Source organism: Sorex araneus, chromosome 2, assembly GCF_027595985.1.
Source record: "Sorex araneus isolate mSorAra2 chromosome 2, mSorAra2.pri, whole genome shotgun sequence".
Taxonomy (NCBI): domain Eukaryota; kingdom Metazoa; phylum Chordata; class Mammalia; order Eulipotyphla; family Soricidae; genus Sorex; species Sorex araneus.
Genome location: NC_073303.1, coordinates 221,960,819 through 221,983,159, shown reverse-complemented (window position 1 = coordinate 221,983,159; position 22,341 = coordinate 221,960,819). Strand labels below are relative to the sequence as shown.

Genomic DNA, 22,341 nt, shown 5'->3' with positions numbered 1-22,341 from the left:
CCTATTTATAGCAGAACTGTAACATGCTCCTTCTTTTGAGAATTGGAAAAAAAAATAGTGAAGCCCCTTTTCTAAATGAAGTGATTTTGTGGTTAAGAATTTTAGAACTTCAAGGTCAAAGACATAGTTCAGCCGTGTAATGAAAAAGAATCACAGACTGTCCTTGAACCAAATGGCACGAAAATCTTGGGAGTAAACTACTTGTTCCTGAGGGGAATTTTCTTCTTTCAATGGGTTCATTATCATATATACTCCTTCTATGCCTTACTACCAACAACAAGCATCATTAAATAGTTTTTATGGGCGGATATAGAACTGTTTATAAAGCACCAAGGAATTGAAGAAAAATAAAAGTTCAATTTTCACTTTTAATGAGGACACAGGATGCAGGAATAAATAAAGTTCTGTGAATGCAATAGCTATAAAGTTAAGGGGCTTGTTTTTGTTTTGTAGCATAAGAGACTAGGAGAAATTATTCTCTAGAGATTGTGTCAGTTGGGGAAAATTTGTAAGAGATTTTATGAGTGGCTGGTTCATCCCCAAGGTATAAGAGAAATATTGCAAATAGTGATATTTTGGTAGGATAAAGTGTGGGAAAAAAAGCTAGGAATGAGTTCTTTTTTCTTAAGTTAGAAGTCAAATTAATTTTTTAAAAGGTTTTTGCTACTGAATATTTAAGGCTGTGAATATTATAGCTTATTTTTCCCAAACATCTTTCTAGGATAAGTACATTTGAGATTATTTTTGAGGAAACTAATTACATTATTAAAGTCATAGACTACATTTTATTGTGTTTTGAGCACAGCGGTAGGGCGTTTGCCTTTCACACAGCCAACCCGTGTTCGATTCCTCTGACCCCCTCAGAAAGCCCGGCAAGCTACCGAGAGTATCGCACCCAAATGGCAGAGCCTGGCAAGCTACCCGTGGTCTATTTGATATGCCAAAACCAGTAACAAGTCTCACAATGAGAGATGCTACTGGTGCCCACTCGAACAAATTGATGAGCAACGGGATGACAGTGACAGTGACATTTTAAAAACAAACTTCTTGTCTCCTAAGTCAGATGTTTTTCAAATGATATTTACTTTGTTTCCTCTCCCAATTCCTGGATAATCATTATAAGAAAATGAAAAAAAAAACAGAAAGAAACATATCTTGTTTAGATTCATTTTTTTGTATTTTTGGTATATGTGCCAAGGAATAGAAATACTTGGTCATATGGAGGTTCTTCTTTAATTTTTTTTGAGATGGCTTCATATTGTTTCCCAAAGTATCTCAGCTATGTGACCATATGTAATGCCCCAGATCAACCAACTATATATTCTGGGACAAGAATATATATATATGCATATGCATATATATTCTCTCTATATAAATATAATTATAAGAACATAAACACAAATATAAATATATTAAATATTTATATAAATATATAAATATAAATATAAAACATAATTTTTTAAATATAACCAACTCTATATATCAACGAACTATATATTCTGGGACAAGAAAGATAGCACAAATTGTATGGCATTTTCTTTGCACACTGCTAATCCAGGTTCAGTCTCCCGCTCTCCATATGGTCTTCTGAGCATGCCAGGAATGATTCCTGAGCACAGAGCCAGGAGTAAGTTCTGATTATCAATGGGTGTTGCCCCAAAGTATCTGTATCATGGTATCTATATCACTGTCATTCGTTTGTTCATCGATTAGCTTGAGCAGGAACCAGTAACGTCTTCACTGCGAGACTTGTTACTGATTTTGGCATATTGAATACGCCATAGGTAGCTTGCTAGGCTCTGCCATGCGGGCGGGATACTCTCGGTAGCTTGCTGGGTTCTCTGAGAGGGACAGAGGAATTGAACCTGGGTGGACCACGTGCAAGGCAGACTCTATACCTGCTGTGCTATTGCTCCAGTCGCCCCAAAGTATCTAATCCATCTATGTATCTATGTATCTATCTATGTATCTATGTATCTATGTATCTATCTATGTATCTATCTATGTATCTATGTATCTATGTATCTATGTATCTATCTATCTATCTATCTATCTATCTATCTATCTATCATCTATCATCTATTGTATATCTCTTTTGCAAATGTTCAGATGATTTGTAGCACTTAACTTTACATTTAAGTTTCCATGAGCCTTCAAAGATAAAATGGCTACCAAGAAGTTTCAGTGCTCTCTGAAAAAAATCTACCTGAAATTGTGACAAAATTTTTTTTCAAGTTTGTTATTTGCATCTCATTTAAACTCACTGAAATAAAATCTGTACAAATGTTATCTGAAGATGTTGTTATGACATGGGTATTTTTAAGAGTTTTGTGTTTAGTATGCAAATGGAATGCACTCACAGGTGGTATGCAATATTCTCAGCATGTTACTGTTATTAAAAGTTTATCATATTATTTATTTTAAAGTTGCTAATATATTTTTAATTTCCCATATCGTTTATCGATGGTTAGCACCTAGACTTTGCAACATGAAGCCCTGCTTTCACTATCTCTGTTACTATCATGTTACTATCATGTAGCTGCTTCCCTCATGCAAAAATAAGAGGTGCCCTTTGAAAATTCTTTATCACTACTTCTTTCTACACTGTGGATGAAGGTAGAAAAATGAAGTGGAAAATTTGAAACCCTGGTGATTTTTTTTTTAATTTTATTTATTTTTAATTAGAGAATCACCGTGAGGGTACAGTTACAGATTTATACACTTTTGTGCTTATACTTCCCTCATACAAAGTTCGGGAACCCATCCCTTCACCAGTGCCCATTCTCCACCACCCGTAAACCCAGCGTCCCTCCCACCCTCCCCAATCCCATCTCCCCCCCACCCCACCCTGCCACTGTGGCAAGGCATTCCCTTCTGTTCTCTCTCTCTAATTAGCTGTTGTGGTTTGCAATAAAGGTGTTCAGTGGCCGCTGTGCTCAGTCTCTAGCCCTCATTCAGCCCGCAACTCCCTTCCCCCACATGGCCTTCAACTACAATGTAGTTGGTGATCGCTTCTCTGAGTTGACCTTTCCCCGGAACGTGAGGCCAGCCTCGAAGCCATGGAGTCAACCTCCTGGTACTTATTTCTACAGTTCTTGGGTGATAGTCTCCCACTCTGTTATTCTATATACCATAGATGAGTGCAATCTTTCTATGTCTGTCTCTCTCTTCCTGACTCATTTCACTCAGCATGAAACTTTTCATGCCCATCCACTTAACTACAAAATACTTGACCTCCTTTTTTCTAACAGCTGCATAGTATTCCATTGTATAGATGTACCAAAGTTTCCTCAACCAGTCATCCGTTCTGGGGCATTCGGGTTTTTTCCAGATTCTGGCTATTGTAAACAGTGCTGCGATAAACATACATGTGTAGATGTTGTTTCGATTATACTTTTTTGCCTCTCTGGGATATATTCCCAGCAGTGGTATTGCTGGGTCAAATGGGAATTCAATATCTAATTTTTTGAGAATCGTCCAAATTGTTTTCCAGAAGGGCTGAACCAGTCGGCATTCCCACCAGCAGTGAAGAAGGGTCCCTTTCTCCCCACATCCTCTCCAACAGCGGTTGCTTTTGTTCTTTTGGATGTGTGCTAGTCTCTGTGGTGTGAGGTGGTATCTCATGGTTGTTTTGATCTGCATCTCTCTGATGATTAGTGATGCAGAGCACTTTTTCATGTGCCTTTTGGCCATTCGTATTTCTTCCTTGGTAAAGTTTCTGTTCATTTCTTTGCCCCATTTTTTGATGGGGTTGGATGTTTTCTTCTTGTAGAGTTCAACCAGTGCTTTATATACCCTTGATATCAACCCCTTATCTGATGGTTATTGTGTAAATATCCTTTCCCATTCTGTGGATAGTCTTTGGATTCTGGTCAATGTATCTCTTGCGGTGCAGAAGCTTTTTAGTTTAATGTAGTCCCATTTGTTGATCTCTGTTTTTACTAGATTGCTTAGTTCCGTGTCACCTTTGAAGATACGTTTATCTTCAATATCGTGGAGGGTTTCGCCGACCTTGTCTTCAATGTACCTTATGGTTTGTGGTCTAATGTTGAGGTCTTTAATCCATTTTGATCTGACTTTTGTGCATGGTGTCAGGTCAAGGTCTAAACCCATTTTTTTGCATGTGGTTGTCCAGTTGTGCCAGCACCATTTGTTAAAGAGGCTTTCCTTGCTCCACTTCACATCTCTTGCTCCCTTATCAAAGATTAGATGGTCATACATTTGGGGTTGTGTGTAGGGATATTCCACCCTGTTCCATTGGTCTACGGCTCTGCCTTTGTTCCAGTACCATGCTGTTTTAATTGTTACTGCTTTGTAGTAAAGTTTGAGGTTGGGGATGGTGATGCCTCCCATCATCTTTTTCCCAAGAATTGTTTTAGCTATCCTTGGACGTTTGTTATTCCATATGAATTTTAGGATTGCTTGATCCATTTCTTTGAAGAGTGTCATGGGTATATTTATAGGGATCGCATTGAATCTGTATAATGCTTTAGGGAGTATTGCCATTTTGACAACATTGATTCTCCCTATCCACGAGCAGGGTATATGTTTACATTTCCTCATGTCCTCTTTGATTTCATGGAGTAGCGTTATGTAGTTTTCTTTGTAAAGGTCTTTTACTTCCTTGGTTAAGCTGATTCCGAGGTACCTGATTTTCTGGGGCACGATTGTGAATGGGATTGCTTTTTTCATGTCCCTTTCCTCTGCCTCATTGTTTGCATATATGAAGGCCATGGATTTTTGGGTATTGATTTTGTAGCCTGCAACTTTACTGTATAAGTCTATTGTTTCTAAGAGTTTCTTAGTAGAGGTTTTAGGCTTCTCTAGATATAGTATCATGTCGTCTGCAAATAGTGAGAGTTTGATTTCTTCCCTTCCTATCTGGATGCCCTTAATCTCTTTTTCTTGTCTAATAGCTATCGCAAGTACTTCCAGTACTATATTGAAGAGGAGTGGTGAGAGTGGGCATCCTTGTCTTGTGCCTGATCTCAGAGGAAAGGCCCTTAGTTTTTCCCCGTTGAGGATAATGCTTGCCGTAGGCTTGTGATAAATGGCTTCGACTATCTTGAGGAAAGTTCCTCCAAACCCCATTTTGGCGAGGGTTTTCATCATGAAAGGATGTTGGATCTTGTCAAATGCTTTCTCTGCATCTATTGATATGATCATATGGTTTTTATCTTTACTTTTGTTGATATGCTGGATTATGTTGATTGATTTCCGAATGTTAAACCATCCTTGCATCCCTGGGATGAATCCCACTTGGTCGTGATGTATAATCTTTTTGATGAGTTGTTGGATCCTATTTGCCAGTATTTTGTTGAGGAACTTCGCATCGGTGTTCATCAGGAATATTGGTCTGTAATTTTCTTTCTTAGTGATGTCTTTGTTTGCTTTTGGTATTAGGGAGATGTGTGCTTCATAGAAACTGTTTGGGAGATTTCCTGTTTTTTCAATTTCCTGGAAAAGTTTGAGGAAAACAGGCAGCAGGTCTTCTTTAAATGTTCGGAAGAATTCGCCAGTGAAGCCATCTGGGCCTGGGCTTTTGTTTTTGGGGAGGTTTTTGATCACAGCTTCAATTTCCTTAACATTGATGGGTCTATTCAGGTATTCCAAGTCTTCTTTGTTCAGTCTTGGGAGATTGTAAGAATCGAGGAATCTATCCATTTCTTTTAGGTTCTCCTGTTTTGTGGCATATAGACTTTCGAAGTAGTCTCTAATGATCTTTTGAATCTCACTGGTTTCTGTTATGATGTCCCCCTTTTCATTTCTGATTCGATTTATTAGGGTTCTTTCTCTTTCTTTCTTTGTAAGTCTTGCTAGCGGTTTATCAATCTTGTTTATTTTCTCGAAGAACCAGCTCTTTGTTTCATTGATCTTTCGAAACCCTGGTGATTTTTGCTGTCTCCTTCAACATATTACATGACAAATAGAGTGAGGTCTTATGTTACTGCTGGCCCCAACTTGAGCTAGAAGTGATATTAGACTGGATGACAGGAAACCTTTTTAGAAACCCCAGAGAAAATGCCTGAGCTTATTTTTTTCAGTGTCCATGTGTTCCTTGACTTAGAGATAGAAAACCAACTTTTGAACTCCAGATTGTTAGTATGATTCTTTTTGTATCTAGAGCAAACATTTACTAGTTATAAAACTTTTCCTGGTAATGACCATAGTTGACAAGCAAATAAATAACAGCTATTAGAGTAATTATGGTTTTCATTTCCACTTTTCCCATAAATTCCAAACACAAGTACATATAAATCACAAAACTACATCAATGTGCATGCCTGTAAAATATAAAATGGATAAGTAAAGGGTAGAGAAATTGATTTTTTCTTTTTAAGTCACACCTGGTGATGCACAGGGGTTATTCCTGGCTCTGCACTCAGGAATCACTACTGGCGGTAGTAATTCAGGTAGTAATTCAGGGGACCATATGGGATGCTGGGAATCGAACCCGGGTTGGCTGCATGCAAGGCAAACGCCCTACCTGCTGTGCTATTGCTCCAGCCCCAAGGTAGAGAAATTGATTTTACTATTGGAACCAATATGGTATTAATTTAAAATAGATTGTCTTATGTATGAGGGCTTATGCTTAGGACTGGAGCTATAGCACAGTGGGTAGGGCGTTTGCCCTGCATGTGGCAGACCCAGGTTCAATTTCTCCATCCCTCTCGGAGAGCCCGGCAAGCTACGGAGAGTCTCTTGCCCACACAGAAGAGCCTGGCAAGCTACCCGTGGCGTATTTGATATGCCAAAAACAGTAGCAACAAGTCTCACAATGGAGATGTTACTGGTGCCCACTCGAGCAAATTGTTGAACAATAGGGTGGGACGACAGTGCTACAGTAGTACAGTGCCTGGGGAGAGGACCTTCCCTATCTGCCTGCCTGCCTACATAATGTATGCGGGGTCAAAGGCAACCATGAAGCAAACAAATGAAAATCAGGAAAAGATCAAAATGTCAAACTGCAAGCAGTTAAATACAAAAGTAGATATGATAAAATAAGCTGGGGAGAAGACGGAAAATGCATTAAAAAGTGGAAAAATGGCAAAAGTATTTCATATCAGTAATACTCTATATAAAAATAAAAAAATTAATAATAAGAGATTGACAAAATGGATACTAATTAATAAATCGACAAAAATAAGTGTTTCAGTTATGTGTTGGTCTACTTTAACTAAAAATAAATAAAAATAACTAAAAATAAAAAAGTTCAAGTACAGAAAATTTTTGTTTTTGAAGCCAATCACGAGAGCTGGGATGAACATGATGAAATTGGACAAAATAAGCATTAGGTCTAAAATAGTTAAAAGGGAAAAAATATCAATATTTATGAAATGATGATTCATAATGATTCATAGAATGATTAAATACATATACTTAACAGCAGAATCCCAAAACACATGTAAGTAAGAAAATGAGAGTTCTCCAATATCTCATTGTAAATAATGTTTCAAGGAACTAAACAGAGGATCAATAAGGATACATAAGGCTTGATAAGCAAGAATAATTTGTTGTTCTTTTACTTTCTAAAATTTAAGGACTGTATTGGGAGTTATATCTCTATATGAACAATTCATAAATTTACCCATTTAATGCTGTTTTTTTGTATCTTTTATTTTTTTAATTTTTTAAAATATTTTATCACCAAGTGGAAAGTTACAGAGTTTTCAGGTTTATGTCTCAGTTATACTGTATTCAAACACCATCCCTTCACCAGTGCCCATATTCCACCACCAAAATCCCCGGTATACCCCCTGCCCCCCACCCCAACTGTATAACTGATGAACCTCACTTTATTTTCTCTTCACCTTGATTACGTTCCATATTTCAACACAAAACTCACTATTGTTGTGGGAGTTATATCCCCAAACAAGATAACCCTAATAAGGAGGCATTTGATAATTAGTTTTCCATTCAAAGATTGTATGTTTTCAGGTTTTAGGAAAGGTCGTGCGGCTCGGATCTGTCCCACTCCCGAATCCTGGAGCCGTGTTAGTTGCTCAGTGTCACCAGGGTTCCATCTGGAGAAGGTGTGCAGGCGGCACCTCCTCCCTCCGGCCCCCCAGTGTTGCTGGCCCCGATTCGGGTCCGGAGCATTGTCCGGGACGCGTTGCTCACCAGAATGCCTGCCACTTCTGTGGATTGTGGCATCAAGATGGTGCCGAGGGTGGGTCGAGGGCGTGACTTCCGGTGGACGGGACCACTCAGAGTTTTGGGCTGGCGCTGCCCCACTCCAGTGGCCCCCGCGGCTCGGATCTGTCCCACTCCCGAATCCTGGAGCCGTGTTAGTTGCTCAGTGTCGCCAGGGTTCCATCTGGAGAAGGTGTGCAGGCGGCACCATTTAATGCTGTTTTAAATGAGGCCTTAATTTTATTTAAAACTACATATTTTAATTCTGAAATGCTTTCTTTTAAATGCATGGATTTATACTATATGGATCTTTTATCCTTTACTTAGAAAAAAAGAATACATTATCTACTCATTAGATTTTGGATTCACTCCCTGAAGCACACTGTAAACAATTTATTATTTGTTTATATACTGATGTAAGCATAACTTAACACAACTATACAAACTAATTCCACCATAAAAGTTCCATCTTATCACCAAAACAACTCTTAGAGTCATTACCACCGGCTCCCCCACCCCGTCTTTTCTTAATTTCTAGTAATTACTTTCGTTTTCATGGAGTCTAAGAGATTTTTGCTTGCTGGTTTGCTTTGTTCACAAAGCAAATAATCTTATTTTGTCTTTTACTTCCTTAATTATTTTACATGAATTAATCACCTCAGCTTGTATACATTTTGTTTTAAAAATGAAACATTATGCCTGGACTTGAATCCAAATTTGCAGTGTGGAAGACAAGTGAGATACCCACTAAATTATCTCTCTTAGTCCTCTATTTCTTATTTTTAATGACACATTATGAAAGTATTCTGTTGGTATATTACAGATTCTTTATCCAGTCATTTACTGGTGAAATTTTATGAATGTTCTGTATTTTGTTACATTTTAATTGAGAGAGAGTGGCTATACCAACTTTGTTCAGGACATACTCCTGGCTCTGTGCTCAGGCTCACGACTGGTGAGATTCAGGTGCCTTATATGTTGTCTTATAGCAAGTTATTGAATCCAGGGTTAGTCACATGCAAGGCAAATTCCTGCTTTATTATATATCCATACCTCTGTGACATTTTTTTTTTCATTTTTTTTTTTTTAAGTAGAGCAGATTTTATTTGGAGGTTTTGAAGATGAGGAGGCAGGGAAAGGGAGAGAGAGTAACATGCTCAAGAGAGACTACAGGCTTCTCCAAGAATAGAGAAAGCCCCAACACACACCCCAGCATTAGATAGGAAAGTACACATTTCAAGAGGGGAGATGCGAGTGATGTGTTCAGGTGACACATGTGCTTGGTCATTGTGGGCACAAGCAGCACATGGACTAGGACAGCCTATACACCCCTGTGACTTTTATTATTGAGAAAGTTTTCGGTAACTGTCTTGATTTCCTTGATAATGATATGTCTATGCAAATTTCTTCTTCCTCTTGACTCAATCTTTCATTATCATTATCACTATCATCCCCCGTTGATCCTCGATTTGCTCGAGCAGGCTCAGTAATGTCTCCATTCATCTTAGCCCTGAGATTTTAGCAGCTTCTCTTTACTCGTCCTTCTCAGTGGTGTCACATTAGAGGCTCTTTAAGGGTCAGGAGATGAGACACATCATTTGTTACTGTATTTGGCATATGAATACGCCACGGAGAGCTTGCCAGACTCTCCCGTGCGGGCAGGAAAACTCTTGGTAGCTTGCCAGGTTTTCCAAGAGGGAAAACTAGTCTATAGGATGTCGTACTCTGGGAGCTTGGTTTTATAGTCTCTGGATGTTGGCCGTTAATAGGATTACATAGCGCCGGGGGTAGTCCCTGAGTGTGACCACCTAGTTACTGGAAAATGGGGGATCTGGGTGGAAGAGGCCCAGTCCCGATCTGAGCAGACTTGGAGATCTCAGCCCCGGGTCCCACACACCTGGGTTCCTCTGCCGGTTTCTTCATGCGTGAGGCCCATCCGAACATGTGGAGGGTGGCCTTGAGCATGACTGTGGCTGGGTTCCAGAGGTCTTCAGCTGCTGGGGTTCTGCTTGGGGCAGGGAAGGAAACTCAACCCACCTGCTTGAGGGGCCCCGGTGAAGACAGCCAGGCTCGGGGGCAAGAGACTCAATCTTTAGAGATTATAAATTTTCCATCCATACTTGTCTTGGTTTACTTTTTGTATTTCTGAGCTATAAGTTGTCCATTACCTTTTGTATTTCTGATCTATCTATTGTAGTTTCTTGCCTTTCATTTATGATTCTACTTATTAGGATTTTTTTCTTTTCTTTGTGAGTCTATCTAGTAGCTTGTATATCGTTGATTCTTTAAGAAATAACTATTTTTTTAATTGATCATTTTGTATTGTGTTTCTCACTTCCATGTTATTGATTTCTGCATAAAGTTTTATTATTTCGTTCCTTGAACTTATGTTGTGTAAGTTCTTTGATAAAGTTCTCTTTGTTGTTTATCTTCTGGTTTCTTGGCCTGTGAGGTTAGGTAGTTTTTCTCCACTTGTTCTTATTTTTTGATGAATTCCTCTAGTAGATGATTTACCCCCTTAATACAGATTTTGCTATGCCCTATGAAATTCTGGTAACTTGCATCTTCATTCTTGTTTCTATACAGGAATATTTCACCCATATTATCTGCTTAACTTGACTCGATGGTCATTTAGTACTGTATTGTTCAGCTTCCAAGTGTGTGAGTATTTCTGAATATCTTTATGATTTATTTCCAACAGAAGTTGAATATAGTACAATGAGAGAAACTTTATAAAAATGCAATTTTACACACTTTATAGGGTTTTATGTCTCAGCATGTGTTTTATCCTTAAGAATGATCAATGAACACTTGAGAAGAATATATATTGAGTAGTAGATATCATATTACACTAGGGAGAATGTTCTATATGAAAATTCCAGATAAAATAAATACGGGAGGGGAGGTGGCAAATATAAAGGAACACATAATCAATAAGCCTGTATTGTTATGAATTTCCATCTTAGGACTACTTTTGCTGTGTCCTATTGGTTATGAGAGTTTGAAACCTTATATTCTCTCTCTCTCTTTCTCTTTCTCTCTTCCTTTCCCTCTCTCTCTGCCACACCCAGTCTTGCTCTTGTCTTGTTGCTTGCTATGAGCTCAGAGATCGCTCCTGGAGTGCTCAGGGACCTCTATATGATGCCTGATTGAACCTCTATCACTCACTATGCACAATGTCAGCACCCTTTTGGCTTTACTAACACTCCGGCCCTTAATTTTTTTTTTTTTTTTTTTTTGCTTTTAGGGTCTCAACTGGCGATCGATGCACAGGGGTTGCTTCTGGCTCTGCACTCAGGAATCCCCCTGGCGGTGCTCAGGGGACCATATGGGATGCTGGGAATTGAACCCAGGTCGGCCGCGTGCAAGGCAAAAGCCCTACCCACTGTGCTATGGCTCCAGCCCCCGGCCCTTAACTTTTTGCTTTGTAAATTTTGAAATTTTCTTCTTTGATTTTCTCTTCGATTCAATTATTCTGTAACAGTATGTTGGTTAGTCTCAAAATATTGGTTCTTTCCTTTTTCTCTAGGCCTTTAGTTACTGTAAGATTTTAAGAGTAACATTTATAATAATAGATTGCTGTATCCTACTTCCATCTGGGATGGAGCAATAGCACAATGGGTAGGGCCTTGCATGGGGCCGACCGGGGTTTGATTCCTCTGCCCCTCTCAGAGAGCCCAGCAAGCTACCAAGAGTATCTAGCCCGCATGGCAGATCCTGGCAAGTTACCCGTGGCATATTCAATATGCTAAAAGCAGTAACAACAATTCTTACAATGGAAATGTTACTGGTGCCCGCTCAAGCAAATTGATGAGCAATGGGATGACAGTGATAAATGATTTCCAGATCCATTCAGCTACTCTACTATTTTATGGGAGAATTTAGTCCATTGAGTTTGGGTAAATGATTGTTTCAATGGACTTTGTTGAAATGTATTTAGGAGAGTTTGGTTATATATGTTACCTGATCCTTGCTTTTGAGACCATTCATTATCCCTATCAAAGCCGGTGAAGAGTATACATGTCTTCAGATTCTCTTTGTCTGAGAATATTTATATCACTCCTTAAAATTTTCATAACCTTGCTGGATAGAGGATTTATAATTGGGAGTTCTCATTCAATAGTGTGCTTTTCATTACTTTTTTTTTTTTTTTTGCTTATAGAGCTTCATATGATGAATCTTCTGTAAGTCTTATGTGTTTTACTTGTATATGAGATTTTGCCTCTCTTTTACAGCTTTCTGGAATCTTTGTCATTGATTCTTTTCATTTTGATTGCAATGTAACTTGTTATTCTATTTGAGTTTACTTTGATTGGCATTCATTGAGCCTCCCGTATCAGTGCTCCCATATCTCTCTTCATATTGAGAAAGTTCTCACACATTATTACTTCAACAGCCTTTTCCCCTCTCCTCATTTCTCTTCCTCCAGAATTCCTGTCATTTTGAGGTTGTTTCTCCAGGTATTGCCAATAATATTTCTCACGTTCTCTATGTTGTAGATTTTTTTCTTTTCTCATTCTCTCTCCTATTGCTTCTGCTATATTGGAGGCTGACTATCATATTTCAAAGTTTACAGATTCAAATTTCAGTTTTTAAAATGTTGAAAAAGTTTTAAATGTTTTAAAAGTTTTTAAAACTTTCTACTATATTATTTAGCTCCTTCATTTATATTTGAAAGGGATCTTTCAGTTTTACTGTCAGACTCTCTTGAAGTTATCTGATTTTCTGTTCAAATCTCTCTTTTAGATCCATAAATATATGATTATTATTATACTGGTGGATTATAGAAAGGCCTATTTTGAGGGACTTCTCTCTAAACTTCTGTCACTCTCTGGTCACATAGCTGAATTCCATCAATTATTCACTGTTTCTAGAACTCTGTTGTCTGAGCTACCTTAGTGAACAGATACCTGAGCGAACAGGTACCACTGTTCCCTAATATTTAGACTTCACTTCTCAGGGTCTCTGCAGGAGACAGTTGTGCTAGAAGATGCTCAATTATTCTCCATATTCCTGTTCTAGATGCAGGGCCAGCAATAATGTTGCAGATGTTGTAGAGGATCTCTCTGGTTCTCTTTGGATGAGGAGGCCGCTGTGAGGGGGCACTCACTCTAATGGCTCCTTTTCTCTGCCTTTGGCCAGTGGCAATGCACAGGTCCTTGAAGCTTCATCTAGGTCTCTCTGAGCTAAGGAGTGTTATGTTCACTTATACTCTGAACTCTTCCTCTCTATCCTAGGCTAGCAGTGATAAAAGTTTCTTTTATTTTTGATACATTATATACCTGATGCTTCTTTTATTCATTAAAATGCAAATTTTCAGTGAGGTCTAGGATGATTTTCAGTGGTGTCCATAGAAGACAACAGCTGGATTAGTCTATTATGAAAATTTACAAGTTGCTCATTTGTCCCAGTACAGTTGCAGTCTCTTTGGTAGATAGAGATAGACTTTGCCAATCTCTTTAAGATGACTAATAGTGAAGAAATGTAGGATTTTGAGAAGAATCTTGTCATCTTAAATAGTACTCTCTTTCTATAAAAGCGATTTGCTCTTAAAAATATGAGGTATAAACCACTTTTTCCCTATTAAAAATATGGTAGAGTAAATGAATAAATAAAACTTTTGTCTTACAGTGGTTGGATAAAGAGTGAATGCATAACTAAGTAAGGTGGCTAACTTTAGTCTCACAGCATAGAGATGTTTTCTAAACCAAAAAAGAGTTATTTGTTGTGCATAGTAGCACTTGATCAGCAGCAGGAAGAATAATTCTGGTCTAGGAATTATCAAAAATGTAAATATTATACATTGTGATAAGAATGAGCTATGTGAGAAGGCACATTTACTTGGGAGGACAAATAGGTGGCCTGGACCACCTGCTGTTACACATTGTTGTTGCACTGATGACTCTGACTCACAGCTCTGATTCCATGGCACATGATATCTGAAATAATTTCCCCATGTAGGAACTATTTATTTTGGCCTTCTGATGATTATGTGAGACCCTAATAGAGTAGAACTCACTCATCAACATTATCATAGATATTGCTATTGTCCAGGTTTCTGATAAAGAAGAAACAAAGAATAATCCTGAATGACAAATGCTCTACTCCCTAAGATAGCTTAATCCTTATGAAACTAAGTATTCACTCAATCAATTGCTAATAGGCTGTTTCTAGCTTAAATTAACCACAAAAAACTTTATTAAGTTTATATCAAATATTCTAAACATTAGTTTGCCTTCTTAGTCTATCTCATCAAACTATCATGACTATCACCATTATTTCAAGTCTTATTGAGAGCCTTATCTAGTCACATAGAAATAAAAGAAATTCTGTTTTGGACTGGAGAAAAATGATCAGGAATATGTTATGAGATATTTGACCAAAGAACATGCTTTTTCTTTGTACGTAGTGATCCACAAGCAAGTGAGCTAATCCAGTAAAGTGCAATGACTACTGAAAGCAATGGTGAAAATACTCAAACCAATGACCATTAAATAAGGTATGGTATGGTTTCCATAATATATAGAATTTATTGTCTAGAACCCAAGATCATGGGGATTGGTGTTTTTAAGATTACTTTTAGTGGGAACCTGAGAGATTGTACAGTGGGTAGGGCACTTGTCTTCCACTTGGCAAAACCAGGCAAAAGTACAAGTTTTCTACGACTAAATAGATCATACATTTAAGATAGTTTTCTTGTACATGGCAAACCCATGTTCATTCATCAATATCACATATGATCTCTTAAGCAAAACCAGAAGTGATACTTGAGCACAGAATCAACAGTAAACCTTGAGCAGCCAACTGTGACCTCCAAACTAAAAAAAAAAGTTAGTTTTCTGAATTAATTTAAAATCAAACACGTAATAAATCAGAGGTATTTCTGCTCTGCTTGTCCATGTTGCGTTTCTCAGGCCTAAAGTGATAATAATGAAAAATTTTTAAATGTCCTTTATTATGTGACCTAGTTAGAGCAAGAAACAACATTAAAGACAACTAAATAGAAAATAAAGAATAAAGCTTAGCTATTTTAAATTATATGCTTTTAGATATAAAACCCTACCAAAGATTCTGTAGCACTGTAGCACTGTTGTAGCACTGTCATCCCATTGTTCATCGATTTGCTCGATTTTATGAGTTACAGGCACCAGTAATGTCTCCAATTTGAGACTTGTTATTGTTTTTGGCACATTGAATACACCACGGGTAGCTTGCCAGGCTCTACCATGCGGGAGGGATATTCTCGGTAGCTTGCAGGACTTTACGAGAAGGATGGAGGAATCGAACCCATGTTGGCTGTGTGCAAGGCAAACACCCTACCTGCTGTGCTATTACTCCAATTTAAAACTAAAATAATAAATACAGCAAAGTTATAGGCTATAATGCTAACACACTAAAGTAAGTTGTTTCTATATGCACACAATGAACCATTATTAAGGGACCTTAAAAACATACACATTACAAACTATAACAACTAAACTTAAAAATACCAGTTTAGGATTCTGGCAGTGCAGTAGGATAAAAATTGGGAACACTGGGTAGAGGGAAGTGGATACTGTTGTTGTGATTGTCATTGGGACGTTGTGTGCCTGAAACTCATCTGTTAATAACTTTGTAAATGTTATTTTAAAGGTTCCTTAATAAAAAATTCTAAAAAATTAACTCTAGAAAAAATATATGTAACAATTATACCAAAATACTTAGGAATAAATCTAACCAAGGAGATGAGGTATCTATGCATTTAAAGCTGTTAGGTACTGCTAAAATAGACACTGAAAAACATACAATAGAGGAAAAGCTATACCAGTCGCATTAATAGAAGAATTAGTGTTGTTAAAATGGCCATCCCACCTAAAGGCCATATTCTGTCTATACAGATTCAATTCAACTCCTATTAATAGTTCAATGACATGCTTTATAGTAATAGAACAAAAATCATAAAACATACTTGGGATTGCGAAGTACTTGAGAGACAAACAATATTGACCACAAAGAACAAAAATGCAAAAATTTCAATGCTTCTCTACTTGCTCTATAAGGGAAAATTTCATTAGCTTTAATTAATGTCTTATTGATAACTCTGAATACCAGTATTATTTAATGTTATTTGAGTTAACTCAATATTACAGGCTGGAGTTACAGATTTTAAATAAAAAACACTCATGAAAGTTAAGATTCTGTTTTGGTTTGTTTGGGCTACACCCAATGGTGCTTGGGGATTCACCCTGGTTCTGCACTCGTGATCACTCCTGCCAGCCTCAGGGGACCATATGGGATGCCAGGGTCAAACAGGAGTCAGTCGCATGTAAGGCAAGTACCCTACCCACTGTACTATCGCTCTAGCTCCGAAAATTAAGTTTTTTATGATTATTATTCCTGTATAATTTTCCTTGGTATATCACATTTAATAGTAGGAGTTGGTATGACCAAGGCTTAGAATTCATAATTCTGGCTCCAACTAACATCAAATAATAAAATTGAACACTTTCATGACATTAATAAAATTTTTGATTTTCCTCTGCTTCTCATATTCTAAAGTGACAATCTATTTATTACCACAATAATTAGTAATATAGGAAAAAGGCATGAATAACTTAATAAAATATGTCATATGTAAATGAGAGGAAAATCATGTGAATTATAATTATCATGTATTCACACATATATAGCTTTTATAATCTAGTTTTAGTTAAAATATCTATTTTATAAATAATAATTTCCTATAGAGAATAATAAAAACACTACTAATATATATTTTATTTCAGCTCCAATTTTATAGATATTATGAAGAATAATTTTAAACAACAGTGTCATTTCACCTACTAATACTCAATTCCCTAAATAACTTCTCAGAAATTTAAAAATAACTATAACAAAATTATAACACTACACATTTATAATTTATTCGATTATGTAAAATTACTACTTTTCTGATTCTTCAGTTGAATTAGTATCAATATGAATTCTATGCCAAAGCATCAAAAATCAGATGGGCTGGACACGTAACTCAATTCAGAGATGACCGCTGGACTAAAGCTGTTACTGACTAGATTCCATGGGGCATCAGAAGACTGCATAGCCGCCCACCAATGAGATGGTTAGACTTCTTGATCAAAACCCTGAATGAACGATTTGAGGCTCTTCCTAATCCTGGAGCGAGCAGATATTTTTGGGCTACATTAGCACATGACAGGGACAAAGGGAGACATTACTGGTGCCCGCTCTAGCTGTTAGGGGTGGCAGATATCTGCCTGGGGGAGGCTCGGAGAAACAAAAGAACAAAACCAAGACAACTCTTTCTGCAAATGCACGGGGGTTTATTCAAGCCAATATAGCTATATTGGGACCTTCAACTGTGCCAGCTGAATAACACGGCATAGCCTAAGGCCCCAAACTCAAAAAGCAAGCTGTTTTTATACCCTTTTGGGGGAGAAAAGGGAAAAATCACACATATTATAGCATCAAAGGGAATCACACATATTGGATCACATAGGTCACTTAATTTGCTTATCTCATCATTTGTTGACTGTTAACTGTTTCCCTGCAAATGTTTGCTTACAGTTCCTAGGGCAGTTTGTTGACTCATTTGGTGACAGTTTCCTGCCCAGCGGTAGGTCTCGAAAACATCTTTCAAAGCAGCCAAACAGTTACAAAGGCAAATTTAACCCTTAACCTGCCCTCATCTTCATAGCAAATCGAAGATCAATGGGATGACAAATAACAAGTGATACAAGTGATGAATTCTACATGGTTTGTTCAAGACCATGTCGCTTAATTTTCTTTTACTCTAGAATAATATCATGGGCATAGTTTATATGCTTCTGGCTCTTTGATTAAATTGAATTACATATAAACATATAATTTGCAAATTGCTTTAAAATATACAAGTTTATCTTTTCCACAGACTTTTAATTTAATCTGATTATTGGGATCCTATCAAGCACAGAGCTCAGGGAAGAGACCTACCTTAGAGGTGCAGGAGTATCATGCAATAGTGGGAAACTAGATGGGTCCCCCACATGCAAGACTTGCTCCAGCACTTGTGCTATCGGCCCGGCCCAGTACACACCTCTGAAAAAGCAAATATTAACTTCTGATAATTCTCTTTTTCATTGTACTTAGTCAATTAAATGAACTGTTTTTTTAAATTTAATTACTGTAAAAAACCTCTGCCAGGGGACAAACTGGGGGAGAGCCCTGGGGCTGCTCTCCCTGTAGGCCAACACTGGGTTTGTGTGTGTGGGGGTGGTGGTGTTGTTGGTCTAGGCCCAGCAGGGGAGGCCCAGGCCATGGGGCAGATAAAAGAGGAAACTAGGGTCAAACCAGTTGATTTATCAGATGCCTTTTATTCCATTCTCTCCACACACCTGTTCCAGTCTCTGAACTCCCCATTTATCCTTCCTAGCTCCTCACTCCTCCATCCCCACCCTCTAGATTCTCCTCCTCTCTCTGGATACTCCGCCTACTTGTCTCTCTTCACCTTGCCCTCTAGGCTACACACAGTCTGGTAGCAACATCAACACAAGAAAGCCCTTCCTGAGGTTTCACCAGGTTCAAAGGAAACACCACCTAGAGGCATTCCCTTCCTCCTAGCATCTTAGTTAACATCTCAATATTAGTTATTGTTGTATGGGCCCTTAGTAAGAGATACTTGAGGCTTGTAGGGCAGTTCTCCTGGGTCTTGCCACAGACTCAGACTACAGCACTCAGGCCAGATTAATCATTCCTAACCCTAGCAGGGTCCAAATCTAGTTATTACTTCTTGGATCCTGACAGCATTTGTCCATGACCAAGCTCTTAACTTATAGTTAAGCATTAGGTACTTTGGCCATCTTGTATTACATAACTCACTACTTGCCCTGGGTCCGTCCTGTCCCTAGTTCGGACCCTGCTTTTGGGGGTGCTAGGAAATAAGAGCAGCTGAAGCTTAGATCAAGAGAACAGATGCTCAGGAGGAAAATATCGTGTAGAGTCAAATGACTCCCAGATTACAAAGCATAGCATTCGCTACAGTCTTCCTGTACCCATACAAAAGGACATGGCTCTGAATAAACTAGGCAAAGAACTCAAGGAGAAGAGGAAAACAATATTACAAGTCAACAGAACACAAAGGAAGAAGTTACAAATAAATACAGAGGAATGGGAGCACTGTGATGAGAGTAACCCAATAAAACTAAACTACCCCAGGCTATGTTATCCTACAGATTGCTGTTAATTACTATTTCTCTTTTAATTACTTTTTTGAAAGGAGCATGAGGAAGGGGCAGGAGAGGAGATGCTCCCTGGCAGTGCTCAGAGCCTCTCTCTGTGATATTAAGCAAACTGGAATAAATGATTCAAGAAAGGCCCAAGCTGCCTTTGTGCCAGCCCGCTGGTGATGGGTAAGGGACTGCTGGGTACACACGGATGTCTGTAGGAGCAGGGCATGCTGTACTATGGTCAGATCTGGGGTCATCTACTCAGTGGAGTGTATGTTTCCCCTTCCTGGTCTCTAATGCTAGTTTAAAAAATTCCAGTTTTATATGCAGGGTATACAAGAATAAAAAAGAAATGAGACAATCTCAGTGGGCACAACCCTGGGAACTGAGACCACTAAAGGGGTGGGAAGAAGAAGGGCTCTTTATATAATATGGAAAAATCTGGAAATACCAGTGGAGGGATTGGTGAAATAGCAGCACAAAAACTGTAAAGCAATGACTCCATTACTACTGGAAACTCTGATGCCTCAATAAAATAATGGATAAATAAGATGTTTGCATGTTTCTAAAGAAAAGGATTCAGGCAAAATGTTTTCCTAATAAAATATGCTGAATATATACTAATATAAATGGATTAATAATAACTATTACTGTTTTCCTCCAATAGTTAGTGTATAATTTAAATTAACTTTAAGGACCTCGGTATAAAATTATTAGCTACAATAATATTATAGTTGTGGAATCTAACAAGTAAAATTTATAGACAAATAAATAATGCCAGGTAAATTACTGAATGTGATCTCTGTGGGATGCATTTAATCTTAAAGTTGGCAGTGTATATATGATTCAAATTTTATTTACTTGTATACAGCAAAATATTAAGTATAATATGTCCTATAATTTGTATTACATCAGCATGGCTGAGCCATTTTAAAAAATACTCAAGAGTAAAAATAACAGTGGTATTTAAATCTCAGCTTCACATTGTAAAAATATCTTAGAAAGTAAAACAGCATAAAATGAATAAATTATACAAAGCACTGGGAAGAAAAATTCCAAAGTCATATAGGAAATAATTATAAATTTAAGATTAGAAACAAAGATCAAATACAAGAACAGAATATATGGCATGTATATAGAAACATTTATATGTCTCATTTAATTGACAGACACATTCAAGGCAAGCATTCTACCCACTGTACAATCACTCTCACCAGGTACAAAAGTCGCACTGCCTTGCTGTTGTCCTGTTGTTCATCGATTTGCTCGAGCGGGCACCAGTAACGTCTCCATTATGAGACTTGTTGTTACTGTTTTTGGCATATTAAATACACCGTGGATAGCTTGCCAGGCTTTGCCATACGGGCGGGATACTCTTGGTAGCTTGCTGGGCTCTCCTAGAGAAATGGAGGAATCCGACCCGGGTTGGTCACATGCAAGGCAAACACCCTACCTGCTGTACTATCGCTCCAAGTACAAAATTGGGAATCAAAATTTGTTTTAAATTTTTATTGAATGGTGGTATTTTAGAGAAAAAGAGAAAATATGGACACTGTGACATTCAGAGAAATGAAAGGAAAGGAAAGGGTGTATAAGATATATCATATATATCTCTCATGGTACAAGGAAAATTTGGTACGATTTTATAATTGAAAAAGCTTACCTGCAATAGTCCTTAATAATTGATTTCCCTTCCATACTGCACTGCTAGTCTATTTTGATAAAGACAGAAATCTTTGCAGTACATTCTTAAACGCTTGCTTCACCTGTTGATTCCTTAGAGTGTAAATAAAAGGATTCAAAAGTGGAGCAACTGAGGTATTGAGTACTGACACTCCCTTCATTAAGGTTATTCTATCTTTGGCTGAGGTTTTAATGTACATGAAGATACAACTTCCATAGGAGATAGAAAGGACAATCATGTGAGAAGAACACGTAGAAAATGCCTTTTTTCTCTGACTGACAGAAGGAAATTTTAAAATGGTCAGAGCAATATACGTGTATGACACACTGACCAACACCAAAGTAATCAGGAGAGTTACCAAAGCCAAGATGAAACTCATCATCTCTAAAAAACTAGTATCTGTGCAGGAGAGTTGTAGGAGAGGAGCAACATCACAGTAGAAGTGATCAATGATATTGGAATCGCAGAAATCCAATCCTAAACCTATAATGAGCCCTGGAAAAATTATGAGGAAACCAGCAGTCCAAGAGCTTAGCACCAACCGGATACAGACTTTGCTATTCATGATGGTTGTATAGTGCAGAGGCTTGCAGATGGCAACGTATCGGTCATAGGACATAGCAGACAGGAGGAAAAATTCAGACGCACCCAGGAGGAAGGCAAAAAATAACTGAGCTAAACAACAGTTATAGGTGATTGTTCTGTCACCGGTGGCCATGGTAGCAAGCAGTTTGGGGATGCAGGTAGTTGTGTAAGAAATTTCTAAGAAGGAAAAATTTCGAAGAAAGAAATACATAGGCGTCTTGAGCTGAGAATCCAACAATGTGAGAGTTATGATAATTAAATTACCCGTGACACTGAGCAGATAGGTGATCAGAAGGAAGATAAATAGCACAATCTTCCATTTGGGGTCCTCTGTCAATCCCACTAAGATAAACACTGTTACTGTTGTGTGGTTTTCCATTGCTGCCACCAGATCTGCTACCATTCTGGTTAAAGAATCATGGAGAGAAAAATTATGTAAAAGTTCTATTGGTAAATATCTGAAGTCATATCTCAATTATTTTACATAATAATTGTATCCCTGAAATAATGAAAGACAAATCATTGTAAATATATTACTTTGTGAATTAATTTACAAATATGAAAGCTTCCTATAATATATATTCTGATTTACATATAAGGCAATGCCATTAATCACTGTATCACTGTCATCCCATTGTTCATCGATTTGCTTGAGCGGGTACCAGTAACATCTCTTCTTTGCCCCTGTCCCATGCTAGTATAGTCCAACGGCATCTGCTCGCTCCAGGAACACGAAGAACA

At 37.8% G+C, this 22,341-nt stretch overlaps 1 protein-coding gene across 1 annotated transcript; it reads right to left on the bottom strand.

Annotated features, from left to right (window-relative positions):
- Window positions 1–21,043: 21,043 nt before the first annotated feature.
- On the bottom strand, window positions 21,044–21,979 carry LOC129402321 (olfactory receptor 6C75-like). Its single transcript, XM_055128368.1, has one exon. It carries the CDS (start codon window positions 21,977–21,979, stop codon window positions 21,044–21,046), a length of 936 nt encoding a protein of 311 aa, XP_054984343.1.
- Window positions 21,980–22,341: the final 362 nt, after the last annotated feature.